At 48.4% G+C, this 20540-nt stretch overlaps 1 protein-coding gene across 5 annotated transcripts in view; it reads right to left on the reverse strand.

Annotated features, from left to right (window-relative positions):
* Window positions 1-11538, reverse strand: part of CFAP92 (cilia and flagella associated protein 92 (putative)) — a 71344-nt gene extending 59806 nt beyond the window's left edge. Inside the window, exons 1-7 of one of the 5 annotated variants that reach the window (XR_007459929.1) lie at window positions 11167-11537; window positions 10256-10547; window positions 8790-8980; window positions 7763-7967; window positions 5531-5662; window positions 4526-4601; window positions 3081-3202 (exon numbers count right to left, since the gene is read on the reverse strand). Coding sequence is in view for 4 of the 5 variants with exons in the window: in XM_049641083.1 (XP_049497040.1) it covers window positions 3081-3202; window positions 4526-4601; window positions 5531-5662; window positions 7763-7967; window positions 8790-8980; window positions 10256-10514 (985 nt within the window). In the remaining variant the exon portion in view is untranslated. Of the gene's footprint in view, window positions 1-3080; window positions 3203-4525; window positions 4602-5530; window positions 5663-7762; window positions 7968-8789; window positions 8981-10255; window positions 10548-11166 lie in introns of all 5 variants that reach the window. The other 4 variants (XM_049641083.1, XM_049641084.1, XM_049641085.1 and 1 more) reach the window with 4 other exon arrangements.
* Between the last annotated feature and the right edge of the window lie 9002 nt (window positions 11539-20540).

Here is a 20540-nt window from a genome sequence, read left to right on the forward strand (position 1 = left end):
AACCTAGAAAGCCCAGAAATACATCTGCTAGCATAGAGGGACTTAATAGATGCCAGAGGTGGCATTTCAGATCTCAGGAAAGGATGGATCAGTCGGTTAATTATATTGACTATCCATTCAGAGGCAGATGAAATTATCAGGCATCTCATGCCATATGCAAAATGAATTGCAGACTAATGATAGAAAACAAAAACTTCAAACTCATTTGGAGAATACAGAGAAGACTCTATTGACATCTGGATGAGAAATGATTTTATTTTTTTTTTCCAATGTTTATTCATTTTTGAAAGAGAGAGACAGAGTAGAGTGTGAGCAGGGGAGGGGCAGAGAGAGAGGGAGACCCAGAATCCGAAGCAGGCTCCAGGGTCTGAGCCGTCAGCACAGAGCCCGACGCAGGGCTCGAACTCACAGACCGTGAGATCATGACCTGAGCCGAAGTTGGCCACTTAACCAATTGAGCCACCCAGGCACCCCAAGGAAGGATTCCTTAAACATTACCAAAAGTACAAACTAGAAAGGAATAGTCAAATAAAGGGTGTGCAAAACAAAACAGCACACATAAAGTAACAGGGTAAATTGCAGACTGCGGGCTGTGATGTTTATAGTGCATGTAACTGACAATGCATAATTATCCAGAAGATGTCAGAAATAAAGCTTACACATCGCTAGGAAAAAAATATAAAACCCAACAGAAAAATAAGCAAAGAATCGCAATAGCCAAATCACATAAGACGGTGACCAAATAGGCACATGAGATGTTCTCAACCCCACTGGGAATCAGGAAATAAGGCCCTGAGCACACAAAGCACGGCTGATGACATGGAAAAACTGGAATTCTCAGGACTTCTGTCCAGAGAGCAAACTGGTACCACCCAGAGAGTAATAAACCCAAATACCTCCTGAGGAGGTCAAGGTGCATTTCCCATGCCCTGTGATCCCTCTGGGCAAATGCCCTAGACTCTCTGGCACAGGCACATGGAGACCTACCCAAGAGTGCTCGCTGTCACAGCACTGGTGACAGCAGGAAACTGGAGACAACTCAAATGTCCCTCAGTGGGGACTGTATGGGTGAAGGATGGCATGTCCATCTAATGGGGTATTCTACAGAAGTTCCAAGGAAGGAGCTGGACTTAGGTATACGGACACGAATATCTCAAAAATCAAGCTGAATGCAAAGAGCAAGCTGTAGGAAGATATGTACAGTATGAAATCATTTCTGTGACTCACAAAAATAAAAATCAATACAATGTTGTATGAATGTGTCAGAAAGAAAGGGGTGGCAGGGAAGGGTCACACCAATTTATCTGCAGGACAGGGTATGCTTCTTAAAAGCACAGGGTGTAAAGGAGACAAACTCTATCTGTAAACTTTCCTTTCTCAAGAAAGCTGTGGTTGTATTTTACTGTGTACTTTTACAAAGTAAAAAGGAGGGTGTGAAAAGCTCATTAAAATGCTTAAAGAATATTTTTCAAAAGCAAGGCTGTTTAGGGGCACCTGGGTGGCTCAGTAGATTAAGTGGCCAACCCTTGATTTTGGCTCAGGTCATGATCTCATGGTTCATGGGATCAAGCCCCACATCAGGTTCTGCATTAACAACATGGAGCCTGCTTGTGATTCTCTCTCCCCCTCTCTCTCTGCCCCTCCCTTGCCCATATGAGGGCTCTCTCTCACTCTCTCAAAATAAATAAATAAATATATTTTCTTAAAAAGCAAGTCTCTTTAGGGGCGCCTGGGTGGCTCAGCTGGTTAGGCATCCGACTTCAGCTCAGGTCATGATCTCACGGCTCGTGAGTTCAAGCCCTGCATCGGGCTCAGAGCCTGGAGCCCGCTTTGGATTCTGTTTCTCCCTCTCCCTCTGCCCCTCCCTGCTCTGTCTCTCAAAAATGAATAAACGTTAAAAAAAATTTTTTTTTTTGAGCAAGCCTCTTTAATCTGAAAAAGAGAAAACTCAGAGTTGAAGGTGTTCCAATGTGAAAGTGTTGACTAGACTTTTAGGGCCTTAAAAATAGGAACATGAACAACTGTGTTTCTGACGCCTGGCAGAGAGTCGACTCAAGCAGCCACTTCTTCCCCCAGCTTCAGAGTGTTGAATGCGAACCAGGAAAAGCAGATTAATTGATAGAGAGTTAAGGAAATGATCTGTAGCAGTTACAGCTGAACAAACAGGAAGTAGGCCATCCCAGAAGCAGCAAGTGCATCAGCTCTAGAATATTCCACCTCATACTGGAAACCCAACTGCTTACTGAAAAACTGGTGAGGAGAACAAGGTCAAGAATGAACAGGTCCACTTAGTGGCTTCTGACAACACTTTGCCTCTTGTCTGTCACTAAGATTACAAGCATCTGCATGAGCAGTTCCTGTAACCTGGCATGCTATTTCCCTTATTCCACCATAAGAAGCAAATAACTTATCTTCCAAGATTATTTCCATAGCCCCAACTCTTTTGTGCTTCCCCAACATGCCTACCTACCCTACCACAGCATCTATCACATAGGACTATCATTATTTATTAGAAAGTCTCCATCAACATTAGAGATTTTCATGCTTCCCACGTTCACGACACCATGAGTCAGGAGCACAGAACCATTGGTGGAGTGGAAGGGGGATGCAGTGTGGATGGGTGGGATCACACAGGTAACTGAATGGGATGAGGTCGGTTGGAATGGATGGATGGGGTGGTAGGGATGGCTGGTTGAGGTGAGATAGAATGGGCAAGTTGAATATGTATGTAGTATTCTTTTACTTTTGAGTCACGTTTGGTCAGATATCAAAGAATCTTTCTGAAGTATTCTGAATTTAAAATATTTCATAATCCCGGGTGCCTGGTTGGCTCAGTCAGTTGAGCATCCGACTCTTGATTTTGGCTCAGGTCATGATCGCAGGGTCATGGGATTGAGCTCCATGTTGGGCTCCATGCTGGGCATGAAGCCTGCTTAAGATTTTCTCTCTCTCCCTCTCCTTCTGCCCCTCCCCCCCACTCATGTGCACTCACTCTCTAAAATATATAAAAAAAAGAAATATTTCATAATTCTTCCAAGTCTAGTTACGTTATAAAATTCCAAAATCCCATCCTAACTTACTTTGAAATTTTTGCTTTTCTACTATGTTTGTTAAACTGCTAAATGATCTCTCCATTAATTCCTTCATCTCCATCCCAGGTGCTGTCTCCAAATAAACAGTTGGTTCTCTTGAAATACTCCATCTAGAAAATTCACAAAGAGAAAAATAAATGAAGGTGAAAAAAATCAGGGACCAGACCTAAGAATCTATTTACTGGACCAAATGTGAGCAGATTTTTTTAAATGACACTGTATTTCTCTAACCAATGCTTCATAAATTTCATTGTGCATATGAATCACCTGAAAATGCTGTTAAATAAAAGTCAGGTTAGGGTTCAGTAAGCCTGGAGTGGACCTGACATTCTACATTTTTAACAGGTTCCCGGGAATGCTGATGCTATTGCTCTGCAGACCACACTTGTACTATCAATTTCTAACCAACCAGAGACATTAAGGAAAATATTATATTTTTTATAAAAGCACCCAAACTCTAAAAAAATCCAGGAACTCGCTTATAGGAATTATCCAACATCTATAGGAAGAAAAATTTTTTAACTCTATTAAAAATCATAAAGAAGGAACTGAATTAGGTGAAAAGGTATACCATGATCATGGACAGGAGAACTTCTCAATGTAAAAATGTCAATTCTTCCCAAATTAACGCATAAGTTCAATGCAAAAAAACAATTTTTTAAAAATCGAGATTCTGTAAAAATTTTTTAAATGTTTTTATTTACTTTTGAGAGACAGAACGAGTGGGAGAAGGGCAGAGAGAGAGGGGGACGCAGAATCTGAAGCAGGCTCGAGGCTCTGAGCTGTCAGCACAGAGCCCGCCCCACGCGGGGCTTGAACTCATGAGCTGTGATACCATGACCTCAGCCAAAGTCGGATGCTCAACCGAGCCACAGAAGCGCCCCTAAAAATCGAGATTTTTTAACGACATGGTCTCTTGGGTTCTCCCCATCCTATTCTCTCAAGCCACCAGCTGGGCCTCCACCCTGGTCCCCATAGCATCCAAGGAATCTCCTCCATATCCTTCTTAGGCTCCAAGAGCAACTGCACTCAGCAGGAAAGGCTGTGGACTTGGTGATCCAAAGGTATGGGATGGGGTCCTGGCTTTACCAACACTCCCAAGATTCCAAAGAATTCCAATTTTAAAGCTTTGTGCAAATTGCTTTACCACCACTCTGTTAGCTTGTGAAGACAATGGAGATAGTAATACCACCTCACAGAGTGACCATGATGAGGATTAAGTGAGATAAACTACACATGCAAAAGTACAGTACATGTTTACACTCATAAACACAACCATTCCTTTCTCTATTCCTTTAATTTCACCTGGATTGTATGAGTTCCGACTTAACTGAAGTTACTAAAACCCACATAACTCTTGGCGAGAGTTTATAGGGCCAGTACAAGAGGGGGTTCCACTCCCACTCCCCAAAATAACATGGGTCCATCCTTACCGAACTATGCCAAGATCATCCATTCGGAGTGCCTTTTCATATTCCTCGGAGCTCTTGGAAAAAGTTTCAGGCTCTGCTGAGTGAGAATCGGATAATATTTATTAGTAAATGGACTTCTTGTCCCATTCTAGTTCATTAAGAAATGAGGGCCCTTGACCCATTTTGCAATGCCAGTCACCAGACAGAGGGCTTGGTGTGTGGTGAGCATTCCATAAAAAGATTCGTTAATAATGAATGAGTAAATGAGTGAATGTAATTGTAAATAATTACAGTTATTTGGACAAATGGAGGCAAGACAAGGCCTCCGATTTCTTATATAACATGCCATGGAGGGGGGGAGAAAGAAAGTCTATTCAGTTGTCTGCTTCAGCACCATTTACATCAGAGAATACTGAAAACACTTCCAAGACCCCCAAGTTTCCACCTACAAGGAACGATTAAGAAACGTATAATGCTACCAGCAGCTGATATATTATGTAGTCACCACAAATGGAGTTTATGCAAAGTTCTTAAGTAAACAGGAAAGCGCATGTGGTGACAGGTTAATCTCAGAATACAAAATTCGGAATCCGGGACAAACTCATCTATGTAAAAGAAAAAAAAAAACTTACAACAAAGGTATTTGCCATAATATAAGAACCAAAATATCATACTGCTTGTTCCTGGTGATGGAATTATAGACTGTTTTCCCTGCTTGTTTTGTACTTTTCTATATTCACTGAATTTTCTTTAAAAAAAAAAAAACCCACAAGTGTAACTCCTACAGTTAGAAAATTGGATAAGTCACAAAATAAACAAAAATAAAACAAAGAAAAAGGATCAACAACAGAAAGTGACTCCTGCCCTGAGAGCATTGTTTGCTTCAAGGGCGAAGCAGCACCAGCAGGAGTTGCTGATACACGTGAAGGATACCAGTGCACGTGCACAGTACCAGCAACACCCATCCACCTCATTCTCTGCCATCGCCCTACACTCAGTTTGTCCACGGAGGTCATCTCCACTCACCATGCGAAGGCTTTATGTGTTTTCCTGCCTTTTCTGCTTTTTCTGGTGCATGCTCCTGGTTCCACTCCTTTCTGATGTGTGCGCCCTCTTCACACAATCTTCTCTGACTTAAAACCAAATTTTTCACTTCCTCTAGAATGCAGGAGGAGAATCATTGACTCAGTCAATCAGAAATACTTACTGAACACCTTCTGTGCATACGGCACTCTCCTAGTGCTGCAGATGGGGCAGTGGACAAGACAGGCAGGACCCCTGTCTTCCAGCAGCAGTTGCCTAGGGGGCTCCTTCAAAATACCAGGTAATTGAAACTTCAACTGGCAATGACTTCTTCCAAATAAGACCATTAAGGATTTGACTTGTGTTGGTCCATTTAATCATCACATTTCATTTGAAGGCACTTCCACTTGCCCTACTTTACAGATGGGGAATATGACACTTAATGGTAACTTTCCTGTGATCACAGAGCTGGCACTTATTAAGCCAGAGCTACCCTCAGGGCTCAGGGCATCGAGCTAAGGAGATGGGCCCTCTGTTTTTCACTTCTATCAATACAGAACTCTGCAGGAACGTAGCAGTAACCAACACGTGTGGAATAATGAATGAGCAGAGGGAGCAAATGAATGAATGGAGATAATGGAAGCTACGAGAAAGAGGTGAAATGGGGTGCCTGGGTGGCTCAGTTGGTTAAGCATCCGACTTCGGCTCAGGTCATGATCCCCCCATGGTTGGTGGGTTGGAGTCCCGCCATCGGGCTCCAGCTCAGAGCCTGGGGTCTGCTTTGGATTCTGTGTCTCCCTCTCTCTCTGCCCCTTCCCCCACTCACGCTCTGTCTCTCTCTCTCTCTCTCTCAAAAATAAATATACATTAATTTTTTTTTTTTTTTGGTTGTCACAACAGGGAGACTATTGGCATCTATCAGGTCAAGGTCCCAGGACAGTCCCCACGGAATGATCCGGGCCAAAATGCCAACAGCACTGAGGGCAAGAAACCCCAGATAAAAGTGAAAGATGAACAGTTGGAAATGCCCCTCCCCCCCACCCCATGTCAGACCGGCTCCTCAAGAAGGCAGGCTGGAAACCCAGAGAAAGGAGAGGCTTTCCAATCACAAACAGAATGGGTTCTGATTGCGGCACTGCCTTGCCCTTCAAGCAGGTGTGGGTCTCCTTTGCTCCCTGTAAAGTGGGGACAACTGTACTTGTCTGCAGCCACCACCAACAGTGCTCTCGACCGTACTCCGACCAATCTCAGACACACACTGCCGCGACGTTTCAAGGTCTCTAAAAACTGGATGCATCTTATGATTACCGCCACAGAGAGTTTAACTGGTAGCATTTTAGGATGCTAAATGCTTATTTATTTTGATAGAGAGAGGGAGCACAAGCGGGGGAGGAGCAGAGAGGGGGGAGAGAGAGAATCCCAGGTTCTGTGCTGCCAGAGCGCAGAGCCCGTTCACAGGGCTTGATCCCACCAACTGTGAGATCACGACCTGAGCCGAAATTAAGAATCAAACGCTTAACCAACTGAGCCACTCAGGCGCCCTAGTTTTTAAATTCTTTATAGACAACACACACCCTCTTTATTGCGGGGTGGGGGGCACTCCCATCATCCTGCCTCAGGGGCATATAACCACCAGAAGTAGTAAGCTGCCCAAGGTCAACATGGAGACAGGTTGAAGTCAGCTATCTGACTTCAAAGCCTGGATCTTTCCACTCTCCTGGCTCTCTCCTTGGAGGTGAGCTCAAAAGGACACTTTCTGGTCCTTGAGAGAATATTCACCCAAGTAAGAATCTAGAAGGTCTATACGAAAATGTTAACATGGTTGTCTCAGGGGTGTGGGACTTTTAGGTTTTCTCTTTTGTTTCTTGGTGTCGTGTGTGTGTGTGTGTGTGTGTGTGTGTGTGTGTGTGTCTGTGTGTGTGTCTGTGTGTGTGTGTGTGGTCAGGGAACACCCATTACTTGGCCAGAAGACAGACCAGTGGGGACTGCACAGGTCACGCTGCCTGGGGACAGGAAGTCCAGAAATGCGGCGGAGGTGGAGGTGGGGACCGTGTACATGCAAAACAGATGCTGTCCACCCTCCGACACAGCTCCGCCGGGCGGTACTCCCAAGCTTGTCCACAAAGTAACATGTTCCCCGAAGTAAATGATGGAACACTGGCTTTTATCCTGTAAACAGTGAGAAGCCACACGCCTGTAGAAACGTTTCAAATAAAACACAAACACCCGACTTACCAAAAGATCCTGCGTCTTCTGAATATGCAGGAGTCTTTAACTGATAATACCTGACTTTTCTTGAAACCTTGTCCTTGGTGTCCCAGACCTTCAAGGTGATTTTGTGAACATTTATTTTCTTTAGTAATTCCTTCGTCATGTTGATGTTGAAAGTCTGGGTCCATGACACCCAGATTTTGTCCCCTTCCTGCCACGGCCTCACCGTCTGTGTAAAAGAACACCAAGGGGTTTTTTTTGTGTGTTTTTTTTTTTCAACATTTATTTATTTTTGGGACAGAGAGAGACAGAGCATGAACGGGGGAGGGGCAGAGAGAGAGGGAGACACAGAATCGGAAACAGGCTCCAGGCTCCGAGACATCAGCCCAGAGCCTGACGCGGGGCTCGAACCCACGGACCGCGAGATCGTGACCTGGCTGAAGTCGGACGCCCAACCGACTGCGCCACCCAGGCACCCCAGAACACCAAGGGGTTTGAAGTGTGCAAGGCTGGGAGGCTTAGAGCCCACGACTACCCATCCCTGCCAGCCTCGCCCTTCCGGGGACCAGAGCCGGGTGCTGCTCTCCACCTGTCTGCCTTCTGGGCCCCGCCCTCCCTCAGCTCCCACCCCATATCAGGAAATGGGTGTCCCGGCCTGGGCCCTGTCACACCTCTGGGTTCCTCGGGAACCCAGAATCAAAGCAATTACCTGCAAATAGCACCCTCTCCAGTGACTTCGAAGCACTGACCCACAGCCAGGCCTCGGGCAGGAGGGTGAGTGTGTGCGCGGGCAAGCAGGTGTGCACACACATGGGTACCCAAAAAAGAAATCGTAAGAGGGGCAAAAACTTTTAAAATACCAAAGAAGCTACCTGACAAAAATACCTAAATAGAAAGTCAGGTAACTGGTATTATTAGGTCAGTGAGGATTCTCATTCAGTAGGGCTGGGGTGGGAACTTAATATCCTGCATTTCTAGCAAGCTCCAGGGAAGAAAGCACCCTTGGTACAGTATTAGAGTATATGTGAGGTGCACACGCATTCACACACACCCTTACTCCTGAATCCAGGAACAATTTGGCCACCGTTGGAAACACCACCATGTCAATCTTTTTCGGCTCTGCATCATCCGGCAGAAGGAAATACTCCATGTGGTAGTAACAGCGCTGCTTGGAAGCATGCTTGTCCATTCGAGAGTGTTTCCTATGTTTTTCAATAAAACATGTATGTTTTCCTCTATGACCTAGGAGACATGATTTCAGGAGTCTTGGTTGAACCTCACACGAGAAAGCAGACCCCACCCCGCAGTGCCCTGGAAGCAAGGAAGAGCCCGAGGCTGTGGGAGGCTGCCCCCGCCCCCACCCCAGGCTGCTCCCCAGCTTGGAGGCTGAGATGCAGATCCGGTCCCCCTGGCCGGTAGAGGAACAGGCTGTGCACCAGTCAGCAGGGTGCAAAAATGCAGCTCTGAAAGGGAGTGTCTCCTTAAATGTTTCACCTGCCTGCTTTGCCTGCCTCATGCAGTCTTGGCAGTAAAAAAGTTCGAGTCACCAAGACCGTCGGTCAATTCTAAACATGGTATATACATCTAACCAAATAGCATCCAAAGTATCTGAGGCAACAGTGGATAGAACAAAGGAGAAGCTGAAATTAATCTTCTACCCAGGGCGGGGCGGGGGGGAGACCAAGTAGGGGGGGAAAAAAAAAAAAAAAAAAATATATATATATATATATATATATATATATATCAAAACATGGAGTTCTTTTCTCTGCCCCTAATCTTGGGGTTCAACCATGTGACTGGCTTTGGCCAATAAAATGCTAGCAGGTAGGAGGTGCTCAAAGACTTGAAGAGTTCTTGGATGTCCGGGCTTGCCCCCTTGGTGTGCCTGTGCCTTCCCATAATGAGAATGTGTCTGGCTAGCCCCCATATCCCGGAGGAGGGTGAGAGGGGCACGAAGGGGTGAGAGGGGCACGAAGGGGTGAGAGGGGCACGAAGCAGAGCAGAGCCACTACAGGGAGACACGCCTGGACCCGCCCACCTGCTCATCCAGAACGAGGGATTCCTGTTCGAAGCCCCCGACTTGTGGAGTCGTTTGGGTTTGTGACACCGCATTTGTGTGGCAAAAACCAACTGATGCACCTATACACCCAGAGAGCTGGATCCCACGCATCTGAGAATCTGTGTTTTCAACAAGGAATTAGGCGATACACAACCAGTTGAGGGGAACCAATGCCTTCACCTCTTCCCCGTGTACTCATCTGCAAAAAGTAGAAATAATACCACCTACCTCTTAGGGTTATTGAGAGGATTAAGCACGTGAAGCCCATGTAACCGCTTACTTGCTGGCCCACTGTGGGCCCCTGAAATTGCAGCTGCTTTTCTGATCTCTGCTGCTGGCATTGGCCACCTCACTTGGAGAAGCCAACAGAGGGAGCTCAGGGGCCCCAAACTTCTGGGGGCAGGTCATTGGCACACCCCTTTCTGCAGAGGGTGTTGGGACTCTGCCCTAGCACTTACCAGCAGTCACCGGGAAGGCCAGTGAGATGACGAACTTGCAGGGGACAGCCTGGGGCACATCAGACTGGAAGCTGTCGGCAGGCCCATGTGAGGACTTGCTACACGGGTGGTCGGAATCCGACTCCGGGGCTTGGCCTCTGACCTTCAGGTACTCCTCCGTGTCCCACTCACTGCCAGACTGGTAAAAGCTGCCCATGGAGGACATGGGCCCCATGCTCGCCCTGTCCTCATCTTCCCACTCCCAGGCGTGCAGGGACATTCCGCAGAGCACCCACAGGCCCGGCACTCCTGGCTGGAAGACGATGAAGGCACTGCTGTCACCACCCTCTGTTCCCCGGAGGCAAGCCCTGCCTCTTTCAGGATTACCCACCCTTCCTCTCCTTCCCTTCCTTTCCCTTGTCCTGTCTGGGGTGAACGGCCAAGGCCTGGAACACCGCCTGGCACACAGTAGGCGTGCAACAGTGAGTCACAGAGAATGACGGCTTGCAGGACTCACGATAAGCAACACCAACTCCAGCTTGAGTCTCCCTCCTCCCCCAGCCCCAGCTCCTCCCCCTTTCGCCAAGTCAATCATTGGCACTTCTGGAGAGCCAGCCCCAGGTGAGTGCAATTCCCTAAGAACGAGAAGCTGGGAGAGAACCGGGTGTTTCCACTCCGTGGGGCCGCGGGTGAGCAGTGTCAAAGCACAGTATGCGTTTGCCACGTAGGGACAGGCGAACCGGGCCAGGGGACGGCAGTGCAAGGGCCTGGTGAGGTCAAAGAGGGCGGGAACCCCCCCGGGGGCAAGACACGAATGGGCACTGAGTGCTGGGCTCAGGGCACAAACTCTGGGTCCATGCAGGAGGAACTCGGGCAAATGCTCAGAAAGGGGTGCCCAGCAGGACGGGCAGGTGGCAGGGGACCTTCGGTACCTGCAACGCGATGCGCTGGGCAGCACCCTGGGCTCAGACCCTGGCGTCAGCCAGCTCGTACACCCGCTGCACAGCCGCCAGGCGAGAAGGCTCGGAGGATGCAAGTCGATCCGCCCAGGCAGGGAGGCCCGGGGGTCGAAGCTGCCCAATTCTGTTTACAGTTGCTAGGAGACAGGCGTGGCTACGGCCCTGGGGCGGGGCTCCTCTGGGGGCGGGGCTCCTGGAGGTGGGACTTCCGTCCTCAGCCCCTGGTCCCTGACCAGGTGCAGCCAAGGTGTGGCAAAAAGGTGTCTCCAAATCCGGAAACTAGTTGGAGCCCTTGCATGCACGCATTCATCCATTCATCCATCCATCCACTCATTCATTCAATCTTTAAAGAATTCCAGATCTGAACGTGAGCGCCTATTACACACCTCGCCCTTACCCGCAGTACAGGGGACAAGGATTGTGGCCCCGCCTGTATTGCCATCAGCCCCCACCTTCCATTCTTTGATTAAGGGCGAGGGAAGCAATGGGCTCTGAAAACTCTGGTATCTCTAACCCTACCCCAAACCTCTTTCATATAGACTCTGCTTCTGTCGCTGATGTCCTTAAAATATCATGAGAATTCTGTTTCGTGATCAGGAGCCCCAACTCAGAGATGAGAAAACTGAGGCTTCGACTGGTGCCACGACTCGCCGGAGGTCACACAAGCGAGTGTGTCGCAGAACTGGGTGGAAATCCAGACTATCTGACGCTAAAGCCTGGGCTCGTCTGCAAACACCACGGCCACCCCAAAGCTCCCCAGCTGAGAGAACACTGGCGGCTGCTCCCTACGTAGATCACAGAACATCCAAGGGGCTAGGGCGGAGGGACACACCGCAGAGGTAGCTGGCGGGGGGGGGGGGGGGCCAGGGGCAGGCTTCATGGAAGAGGTGACAAAAGCCAAACTTCGGGGTTTGCCAGGAAATGAACGCAAGAGAAAGTATTCCAGGCAGCGGGAAGAGCCTATGCAAAAGCCCAGAGGGGGTGAAGGTGCCCGCAAGTTCTGGGAAGGGATGATGAGGCTGGAGTGGTGAGCGGAGGGCCCCGGAGACCCAGGTGTGAAGGGCAGGCAGGACTCAAAGACTAGAGTCAATGAGGAGCCACCTCGGGTTTTCTGTCAAGGGAGAGTAGCTCCACTCAAGAGAATGGGAGCTGAGACTCCACACGTGTACCTGTTGGGGAAACTGAGGCTCTGAGCTGAGATATGACCTACCCATGGTTAAAGAAGCAAAACTGTGGCCCAGCTGGAGCTGGAACCCAGGTCCCCTGCCTCCCACTTCCTGCCTCCCTAGACCACCCCCTTCTAGAATCCTGCCCACTGACTAGGGCCCTCCAATAGTCCTCAGGTTGAATCAATCTAAAAAAACCTGAGGCTCAAGAATAGCTATGAGGGGAAGGCCCCAGATGGCAGTGAGCACCCTGGAGAGGAGAACTCAAACTGTCCCCACTAAATGCCATACCACCCTCTCATACTGTACCACCAGCAGCCTGGACATCACCGTCTACAAACCAGGAAGTGCTAAAGAGACACACACAGGGTTGGAAGAAAAGAAGGCTGCTAGGATGCACCAGCTCCCAAAAGGCCCCATTAATAAGGGCAGGTCGAGGCACCCGGGTGGCTCAGGTCATGATCTCGCAGTTTGTGAGTTCGATCCCCACACTGGGGCTCTGTGCTGACGACTCAGAGCCTGGAGCCTGCTTCAGATTCTGCGTCTCCCTCTCTCTGTGTCCCTCCCCTGCTCACTCACTCTCTCTCAAAAATAAATAAACATCAAAAAAAATGTTTTAATAAAAAAGAAAGGCAGGTCAGTGACACCACCCTCCCCTGCACAGACAGCAGGCCTCCTGTTCCTCAGGTCCCCCTGCTGACCCGAGGCTGGTTTCTCTCCAAAGTCGATCTCCCCAGCATCTCCTGTGGTGTGGACAGCTCTGAGCTCAGAATTGAGAGGCCACAGGCCTAAGACAAAGGGCCACTTCCTGGTCCTGGTTATGCACCAGAATCACCCAGGAACATGTCAAAACTTCAATCCTGAGGCTTCACTCCAGACTTTCAGAATTGATTCTCCAGGGGTGGGGCTTAGGAACCAGTCACTGTATTCTCCAAAGACAGCCACCTCAATAGATCTCCCACACACTCCCCTTACAGAATGATGTCGGACTCCTCCCATGCAGTGGTAGGTCTAGTCCCTTCCCCCTTGGATCCAGGTAAGACTTTCTGCGACCACCTCAGCCCACAGAGTGACTCTGTAACTTCTGAGGCCAGATCATACAAACCCCATGTGCTTCTGCCTTGTTCTTCTGGGGAGCTCACTCTGAGAATTCAGCCAGGATGTTGGGGGGCAGCCCAAGAAGCCACATGGAAGGTCCACATATGGATGTTCTGGCCAACAGCACCAGCTGAGTTCCCAGCTGCCTCCCAGCCTCAACCACCAGACGTGCAAGAGTGCCATACTTCAGATGATTCCCGCTCCCAGCCTTTGAGTCACCCCAATGGCCACCATATGTAACAGAAACCAGCTGCTATCACCAAACCCTCCCCAAATTGAGCTTTATGACCGAAGTAAATTATTGTTGTCTTAAGCCACTAAGGTTTAGGACGATCTGTTGCACAATAACAAATAACTGGGCGGCACCTGGGTGGCTCAGTTGGTTGAGTGTCCGACTTTGGCTTAGGTTATGATCTCTGGCAGTTCGTGAGTTCAAGCCTGGCCTAGGGCTCTGTGCTGACAGCTTGGATCCTACTTTGGATTCTGTGTCTTCCTCTCGCTCGCTCTCTCTCAAAAATAAACATTTAAAAAAATTTGGGGGGCACCTGGGTGGCTCAATTGGTTGAACATCTGACTTCAGCTCACGTCATGATCTCACAGTCCATGAGTTCGAGCCCCGCATCGGGCTCTATGCTGACAGCTCAGGGCCTGGAGCCTGCTTCGGAGTCTGCATCTCCCTCTCTCTCTGCCCCTTCTCTGCTCATGCTCTGTCTCTCTCTGTCTCTCAAAAATGAATAAAGTTAAAAAAAATTTTAATTTTTAATAAAAAATAACTGGAACCGACCCCATATTTTTTAAAGTTGCCTCCACCAAGATTCTATCGCACAGCCAAGGTTTAGAACCACTGCTTTGAGAGAAATGGTGTCTAGGTCAAGACCCAGAGCATCACAGGAGGGAGTGAAGGCACAGGTGTGCTTGCTGGTACTTGAGTGTGGGAGGTGGGTCCACAACCTCACCCCAACAAAGGTGCCTTCAGGACAGGCAAAGTCAAAGGAAAGCAAAGCAAAGAGGGTATATGTTCACAGTTCTATAGACCAGTGACTCTCCGATGGTGTGGCCTGGGCTCACTCACTGAGCTGGATCATCTGTATCCACAGGGCTGGGAGGTCCAAGATGGCCTCACATGTCTGGCCGTTGGTGCCCTTGCCTGGGGTCCCTCAATCTCCCTCTCCCCATCCACATGCCCCCCCCCCCCCCCCCGCCATGCTCCATCAGGCTGGACTGGCTTCCTCAGATGGCATTCTCAGGGCAGGGTTCCAGGAAAGCAAAGGTGCAAGGTCTAGAGCCTCTTGAGACCAAGGCTTGGGAAATGGCACAGGGTCACTTCTGCCATATCCATTGACCACAGCCAGTCACAAGGGCCAGCCAAGATTCAAGGGGATGAAGAACAGACTCCACCTCTGGATAGGAGGAAGGGCGAAGCCACATTGCAGACAGATGTCCCATGGGTGGGAGCAATCTGAAGGCATTCTATCACTTCCTTCTTCCTCCCAGAGTAGGGGAGCCCCAAAGTTTCCACGGGCATCCAGAAGAGCCTTTCTGAAGTTCTCCTAAGCCTCTGGCAGAGGATGCATCTTTGGGGAAAAGCTACACCCACCTTCTTCTTGGCATCTCCAACCCCCCTTTTTAACAGCTGTAATGAGGTATATTCTATATCATAAAATGCACCCATTTCGAGTGTAGAGTCCAATGGTTTTTGGTAACTTTACCAAGTGATGAAACCATCCATCTCCCTAATAAGAGCCTTCGTGCACATTTACAATGAATCTCTGTTCCCAGCCCCAGGCCCAGGCAACCAGTAATCTACCTCTGCCTCTAAAAACTTGCCTTTTCTGGATATTTCATATAATTGGAGTCATATATTACATGGTTTGGCTTTGTGACTGGCCTCTGTCACTTAGCATGTTTTTGAGGCTCATTCATGCTGTAGCATGAATCAATACTTCATTCCTTTTTGTGTCTAAATATGTTCCATTGTGTGATAGACCACATTTTGTCTATCCGTTCATCCGTTCATGGAAATTCAGGCCGAACACTTAGACATTTATGAAAAATGCTGCCATGAACATTCCCCTAAAAATCTCTGCGTCATCAGATACGTTCATTTCTCTTGGGTAGACACTTGGAGTAAAATAGCTGGGTCGTGTGGTAGTGGTGTGGGGAACAAAAGCAAAAGAAAAAATAAATAAATTTCCTTACAACTTACAGCCCATTGGCAAGTCCTTGAGACAGGCAGGGTGACCTTCCTCTAGAAGATCAGATGCTTCGACGTTAATATTTTGCTAAGAAAAAAAGGCAATCTTTGCTTAACATTATCTCGCCCCTCCAAGATCCTGTGAGTCTCCTTTAACATATAAAAATTCCTTTGGAGGGGCGCCTGGGTGGCGCAGTCGGTTAAGCGTCCGACTTCAGCCAGGTCACGATCTCGCGGTCCGTGAGTTCGAGCCCCGCGTCGGGCTCTGGGCTGATGGCTCGGAGCCTGGAGCCTGTTTCCGATTCTGTGTCTCCCTCTCTCTCTGCCCCTCCCCCGTTCATGCTCTGTCTCTCTCTGTCCCAAAAATAAATAAAAAACGTTGAAAAAAAAAAAAAAACAAATAAAAATTCCTTTGGAGGGGCGCCTGGGTGGCTCAGTCGGTTAAGCGTCCGACTTCAGCTCGGGTCACGATCTCACGGTCCGTGAGTTCGAGCCCCACATGGGGCTCTGGGCTGATGATGGCCCAGAGCCTGGAGCCTGCTTCTGACTCTGTGTCTCCCTCTCTCTCTGACCCTCCCCCGTTCATGCTCTGTCTCTCTCTGTCTCAAAAATAAATAAACGTTAAAAAAAAATTTTTTTTTTAAATAAATAAAAATTCCTTTGGAAACTTCCTTTATCTCTACCCCTCCCAGATATATGTTAGCAATCATCCTCCAAGCATATGGCCCACTGATACACATCCGAAGGTCTCATGACCGAGGTTTTACTAGACAGTAGCAAATGACCTTTTCCTAACAACAGTTAGTCCTTCAAGATCCTGGAAACCTTGCTTCCAAGTTCCTTAGAGTCTTATGCTATCCCTGACCCCCTCCCAACTTGAATGTGTATAATCAGTCACTCCTCACAACCCCAGTGCAGCTCTTTCTGCCCACAGGTCCTGTCCCTGAGCTTTAACAAGACCACCTTTTACACCGAAGATGTCTCAAGAATTCTTTCTTGACTGCCTGCTCCAAACCCCAACATCTCCACATCACTAGTTTCATGTTTCTCTCTTTGAGAAATTGCCAAACCATTTTCCAAAGTGGCTGCGCCATTTCACATTCCCGCCATCATAGGATGAGGGTTCCTGTTCCTCCCCATCTTCCAGAAACCATTTATTGCCGTCTAACTTACTACAGCCATTCTCATGAGTATGGAATAGTATCTCGTTGTGGTTTTATTTTGTATTTCACCAATGACTAATGATATTGAGATCTTTTCGTGGACTTATTGGTCATCCATGATCCTCTTTGGTAAAATGTCTGTTCCTGTCTTTCGCCCACTTTTTGATTGGATTATCTTACTGAGTTGTAGGAGTTCTCTGTAAAGTCAGAACATAAGTCCTTTAATTGCAGGGCCTATGTTCTGCAAATACTTCCTCCTGGTCTCCTGCTGGTCCTTTTATTTTCTTAACGGTGTCTTTACCATTGCAGTTTGAAATGCAAAAGTTTTGTATTTTGATTAGGTCCAATTTACCAATTTTTTTTTGTTTGTTTTTGGATCATGCATTTGTTGTGTCTAAGAAAACTTGCCTAGCTCAGTCCGATTTTTAATAGAGAGAAGAGTAAAACTTGGAGTCTGAACGCTAAGCAAATCCACGACCAAGACTCCCGAAAATATAAAAGGTTTGTCACAGAAAATGATGGCTCCCAGACATTCCCAGACATGCCAGGGGGCTGTACAGAATGACAAAACGTTTCTGAAAAACCGTTCGACAATATCAGGAGCTTATAAAATAAATGTCCAAACTCCTTGGCACGGTAGTAAATCACTCAGGATGGAGAGTCAACAGTTTACGGTGTTGTTTTGATGGAGAAAAACCACAAACCACCTTGATGTGCATCGCTGGGGGATGAGGAAACACCTCGCAGCTCCCAAAAGGCAACAAGAAGCCATCTCAAGAACATTTGCAAAGGAATATTAATGACGGCAAAGCTGTTGAGGAAGTATGGCTGATGTGGAGGAAAGATCCCAGCAAGAGCATTTCAACTGTGTTTCTCTAGGTTGAGTTTAATGAGGTACAATTCACATCCTGTAAAACTCATCCTTGTAAGTGCTTTGACAGATGTACACAGTCCCATAACAACCACCCCAGTGGAGTTCTTTCAATGCATGGAAAACGCCTGGAAATAAATACATCAGAAGTGTCTATGGTCCCCGCTTACGGGGGTGACTTTTGCTGTTTAGCATTTTTCGGGGCTGTTGAAAGGCACTTTAAACAATATACTGTTTGAAATGGCTCAAACAACAGTGAACTGACTTCAGAAAATCATCTCTTTGCGGGGGCCTCGGCTCTCCCCCACGCAGACACACACCCATCCCCCAGCTCAGACAAAAGAGCACAGGAGACCTTTGAGTTTGCTCACTCCGAACCTTAAACAAAAACCTTGTGGGTCCAACCGGAATGATTTCAGAGGCGCCTGGTAACCCTGCCCCACAGACAGACAGGCCTGACAGCGCACCATTATAAACCCCGACTTCCCTGGCCCCTGCTGAACGGCGGGGGGCAGAGGCCCAGGCAACGCTCCATGGCAAGATATTTAAAGGCTTTCTTTTCAGCGTTGACCGGCCAGGGGAACGTTAGTGTTCAAAGGATTCCCTCACCAAGAGCAGTCCCCAGCTGCAGGGACAGGGGGTAGGGGTGAGCGCTGTGGTCTGGCTGGGCGTGCCAGCTCTCAGCACCCCCATGAAATCAAATCCCATTCGACTGCAGAAGTGCGACCCAGAAGTCCAGAGCCAAGATCCAGAGTCCTGTCTTACACAGCAAACCCGCAGACCAGGGGGCTGCGGGCCCAGAAGCTTCTGCGGCCCAGCTGATCCAGTCAACTACCAGCATTTGGAGTCTCACGGACTCCAACACCAGTGCATCAAAGGACACCGAATCCCCCACACACACCCCCACCCCCGTGCCAGCTAGAGGCACTCTTCCCATTCGATGCAGTGACTTCACATGTTCGGTCAAAGCAGCATTATTAGTCCCTACTCTGTGCCAGGCCCCTGCTGGGACTGCAGGGCATCAGGTTCTCAGACCTCCTGCGAGGCCCACAAATAAATAACAATGTGGTGTAATAGCTGCCTTAAAAAAAAAATACACATAAAAAACACACATAGCATTTGTAGGCAAAGAAACTATGTGGCAGGTGACACACGATGCCATACCCAGGGTGGGGACCAGGGAGGCAGCCGGGATGGAAGTTGGAGACCCTCTCTCCTTTCGGCGTGCCTGACACCGTTCCAGGGCAACAGACAAGTGCTGCTACCCTCATGGCTGACGGACAGTTTCGGACAGGGAGACAGACACCACACACAGGCAAGACAGCCTGTCAGAGGTGCAGGGTGCATTCAATGTCACCAGAGGCCTCCCTGAGGCGGTGATGTTGGAGCAAAGGCCTTGGAGGTGAGGGGGCTGTAAACAGCTGGTGGAAGCAGATGCAAATACCCTGAGGTCAGAAGAACTGAGAGGAGGTTGGGGAGCAAGTCCATAGTAATGGCTGAGGAATGTGACTCTAGGGATCCAGGGAGGACTTAGCCTCTAGTCCCTGTGAGAGGGAAAGAATTAGGGGGTCGTGAGCAGAGGAGGGGTCCTCTGGCTATGGAACAGACTGTAGGAGTCCAAGGGCAGTTCTTGGGGGAGTCTGTTGCAATAATACAGGTCGGAGACCCTGGGGGTTTGGCCCAGGGTGGTACCAGTGGAGGGGGCTGAGGGAGTCGGATTCGGGATGTCTTCTGAGGGTACAGCACTGGACGGCCCGACGGTCTAGAGGCTGGGCATGAGCACAGAGAAGAACAGAAGATGGCAGGGACTTGCTGAGGAAGGCTGGGGGCACCTCGAACTGACATGGAAGCTGCAGGAGGCCGGGATTGAGACCGGTCGTATCACTTAACCCATCAAGAAACAGGAAAACACTGCCGGTAGGAAGGTAAATGGTGCAGCCATTTCGGAAACCAGTTGGGCAATTCCTCAAAAATTAAACATAGAACTACCATCCAGTGGGGCGCCTGGGTGGCTCTGTCGGTTAAAGCAGCCAACTCTTGATTTCAGCTCCGGTCATGATCTCATGGTTGGGAGATAGAGCCCCACGTTGGGTTCTGTGCTGACAGCATGAAGCCTGCTTGGGATTCTCTCTCTCTCTCTCTCTCTCTCTCTCGCTCTCTCGCTCTCTCGCTCTCGCTCTCTCTCTGCTCCTCCCCTGCTGGTGCTCTCTCTCTCTCTCTCTCTCAAAAATAAATAAAATGAACATTAAAAAAAAAGCCATCTAAGCAGCCTTCCCACCCCGGGTCTACACAACAAGAGGAATGAAAACATGCCCACGTGAATGTTCACAGCAGCAGTATTTGGAATAGACAAAAGGTGGGGACAACCCAAATGTCCATCAACTGATGAGCGGATAAGCAAAAACGTGATCTACCCACACAATGGGATATCACTCATCCGTAGAAAGGAAGAAAGTACCGATACATGCTACAATGTGGGTGAACCTGGAAAACATTATTGTTAATGTTTTCAAAAAGGAGGCTGTCACACACTGTATGATTCCTTTTACATGCAATGTCCAGAAGAGACAAATCTATAGACACAGAAAGTGGTGGCTGCTGAGCAGTGGAGGTTGGGGGTGGAAGGTGGAGATGTACTGAATGAGTTAAGTAGTACAAAGGTTTTTGGGAAACAGGGGATGAAAACGTTCTGAAGTTAGACTGTGATGGTTATACACTCTACAAATGCACTAAAAGCATTTACTTATACCATTAAGTGGGTGAATTTTATGGCATGTAAATGGTAAATAAGGTATGTCCTCCCTGGAAAGAAAGAAAGAAAGAAAGAAAGAAAGAAAGAAAGAAAGAAAGAAAGA

This window comes from Panthera uncia, chromosome A2 (assembly GCF_023721935.1).
Source record: "Panthera uncia isolate 11264 chromosome A2, Puncia_PCG_1.0, whole genome shotgun sequence".
Classification (NCBI taxonomy): Eukaryota; Metazoa; Chordata; class Mammalia; order Carnivora; family Felidae; genus Panthera; species Panthera uncia.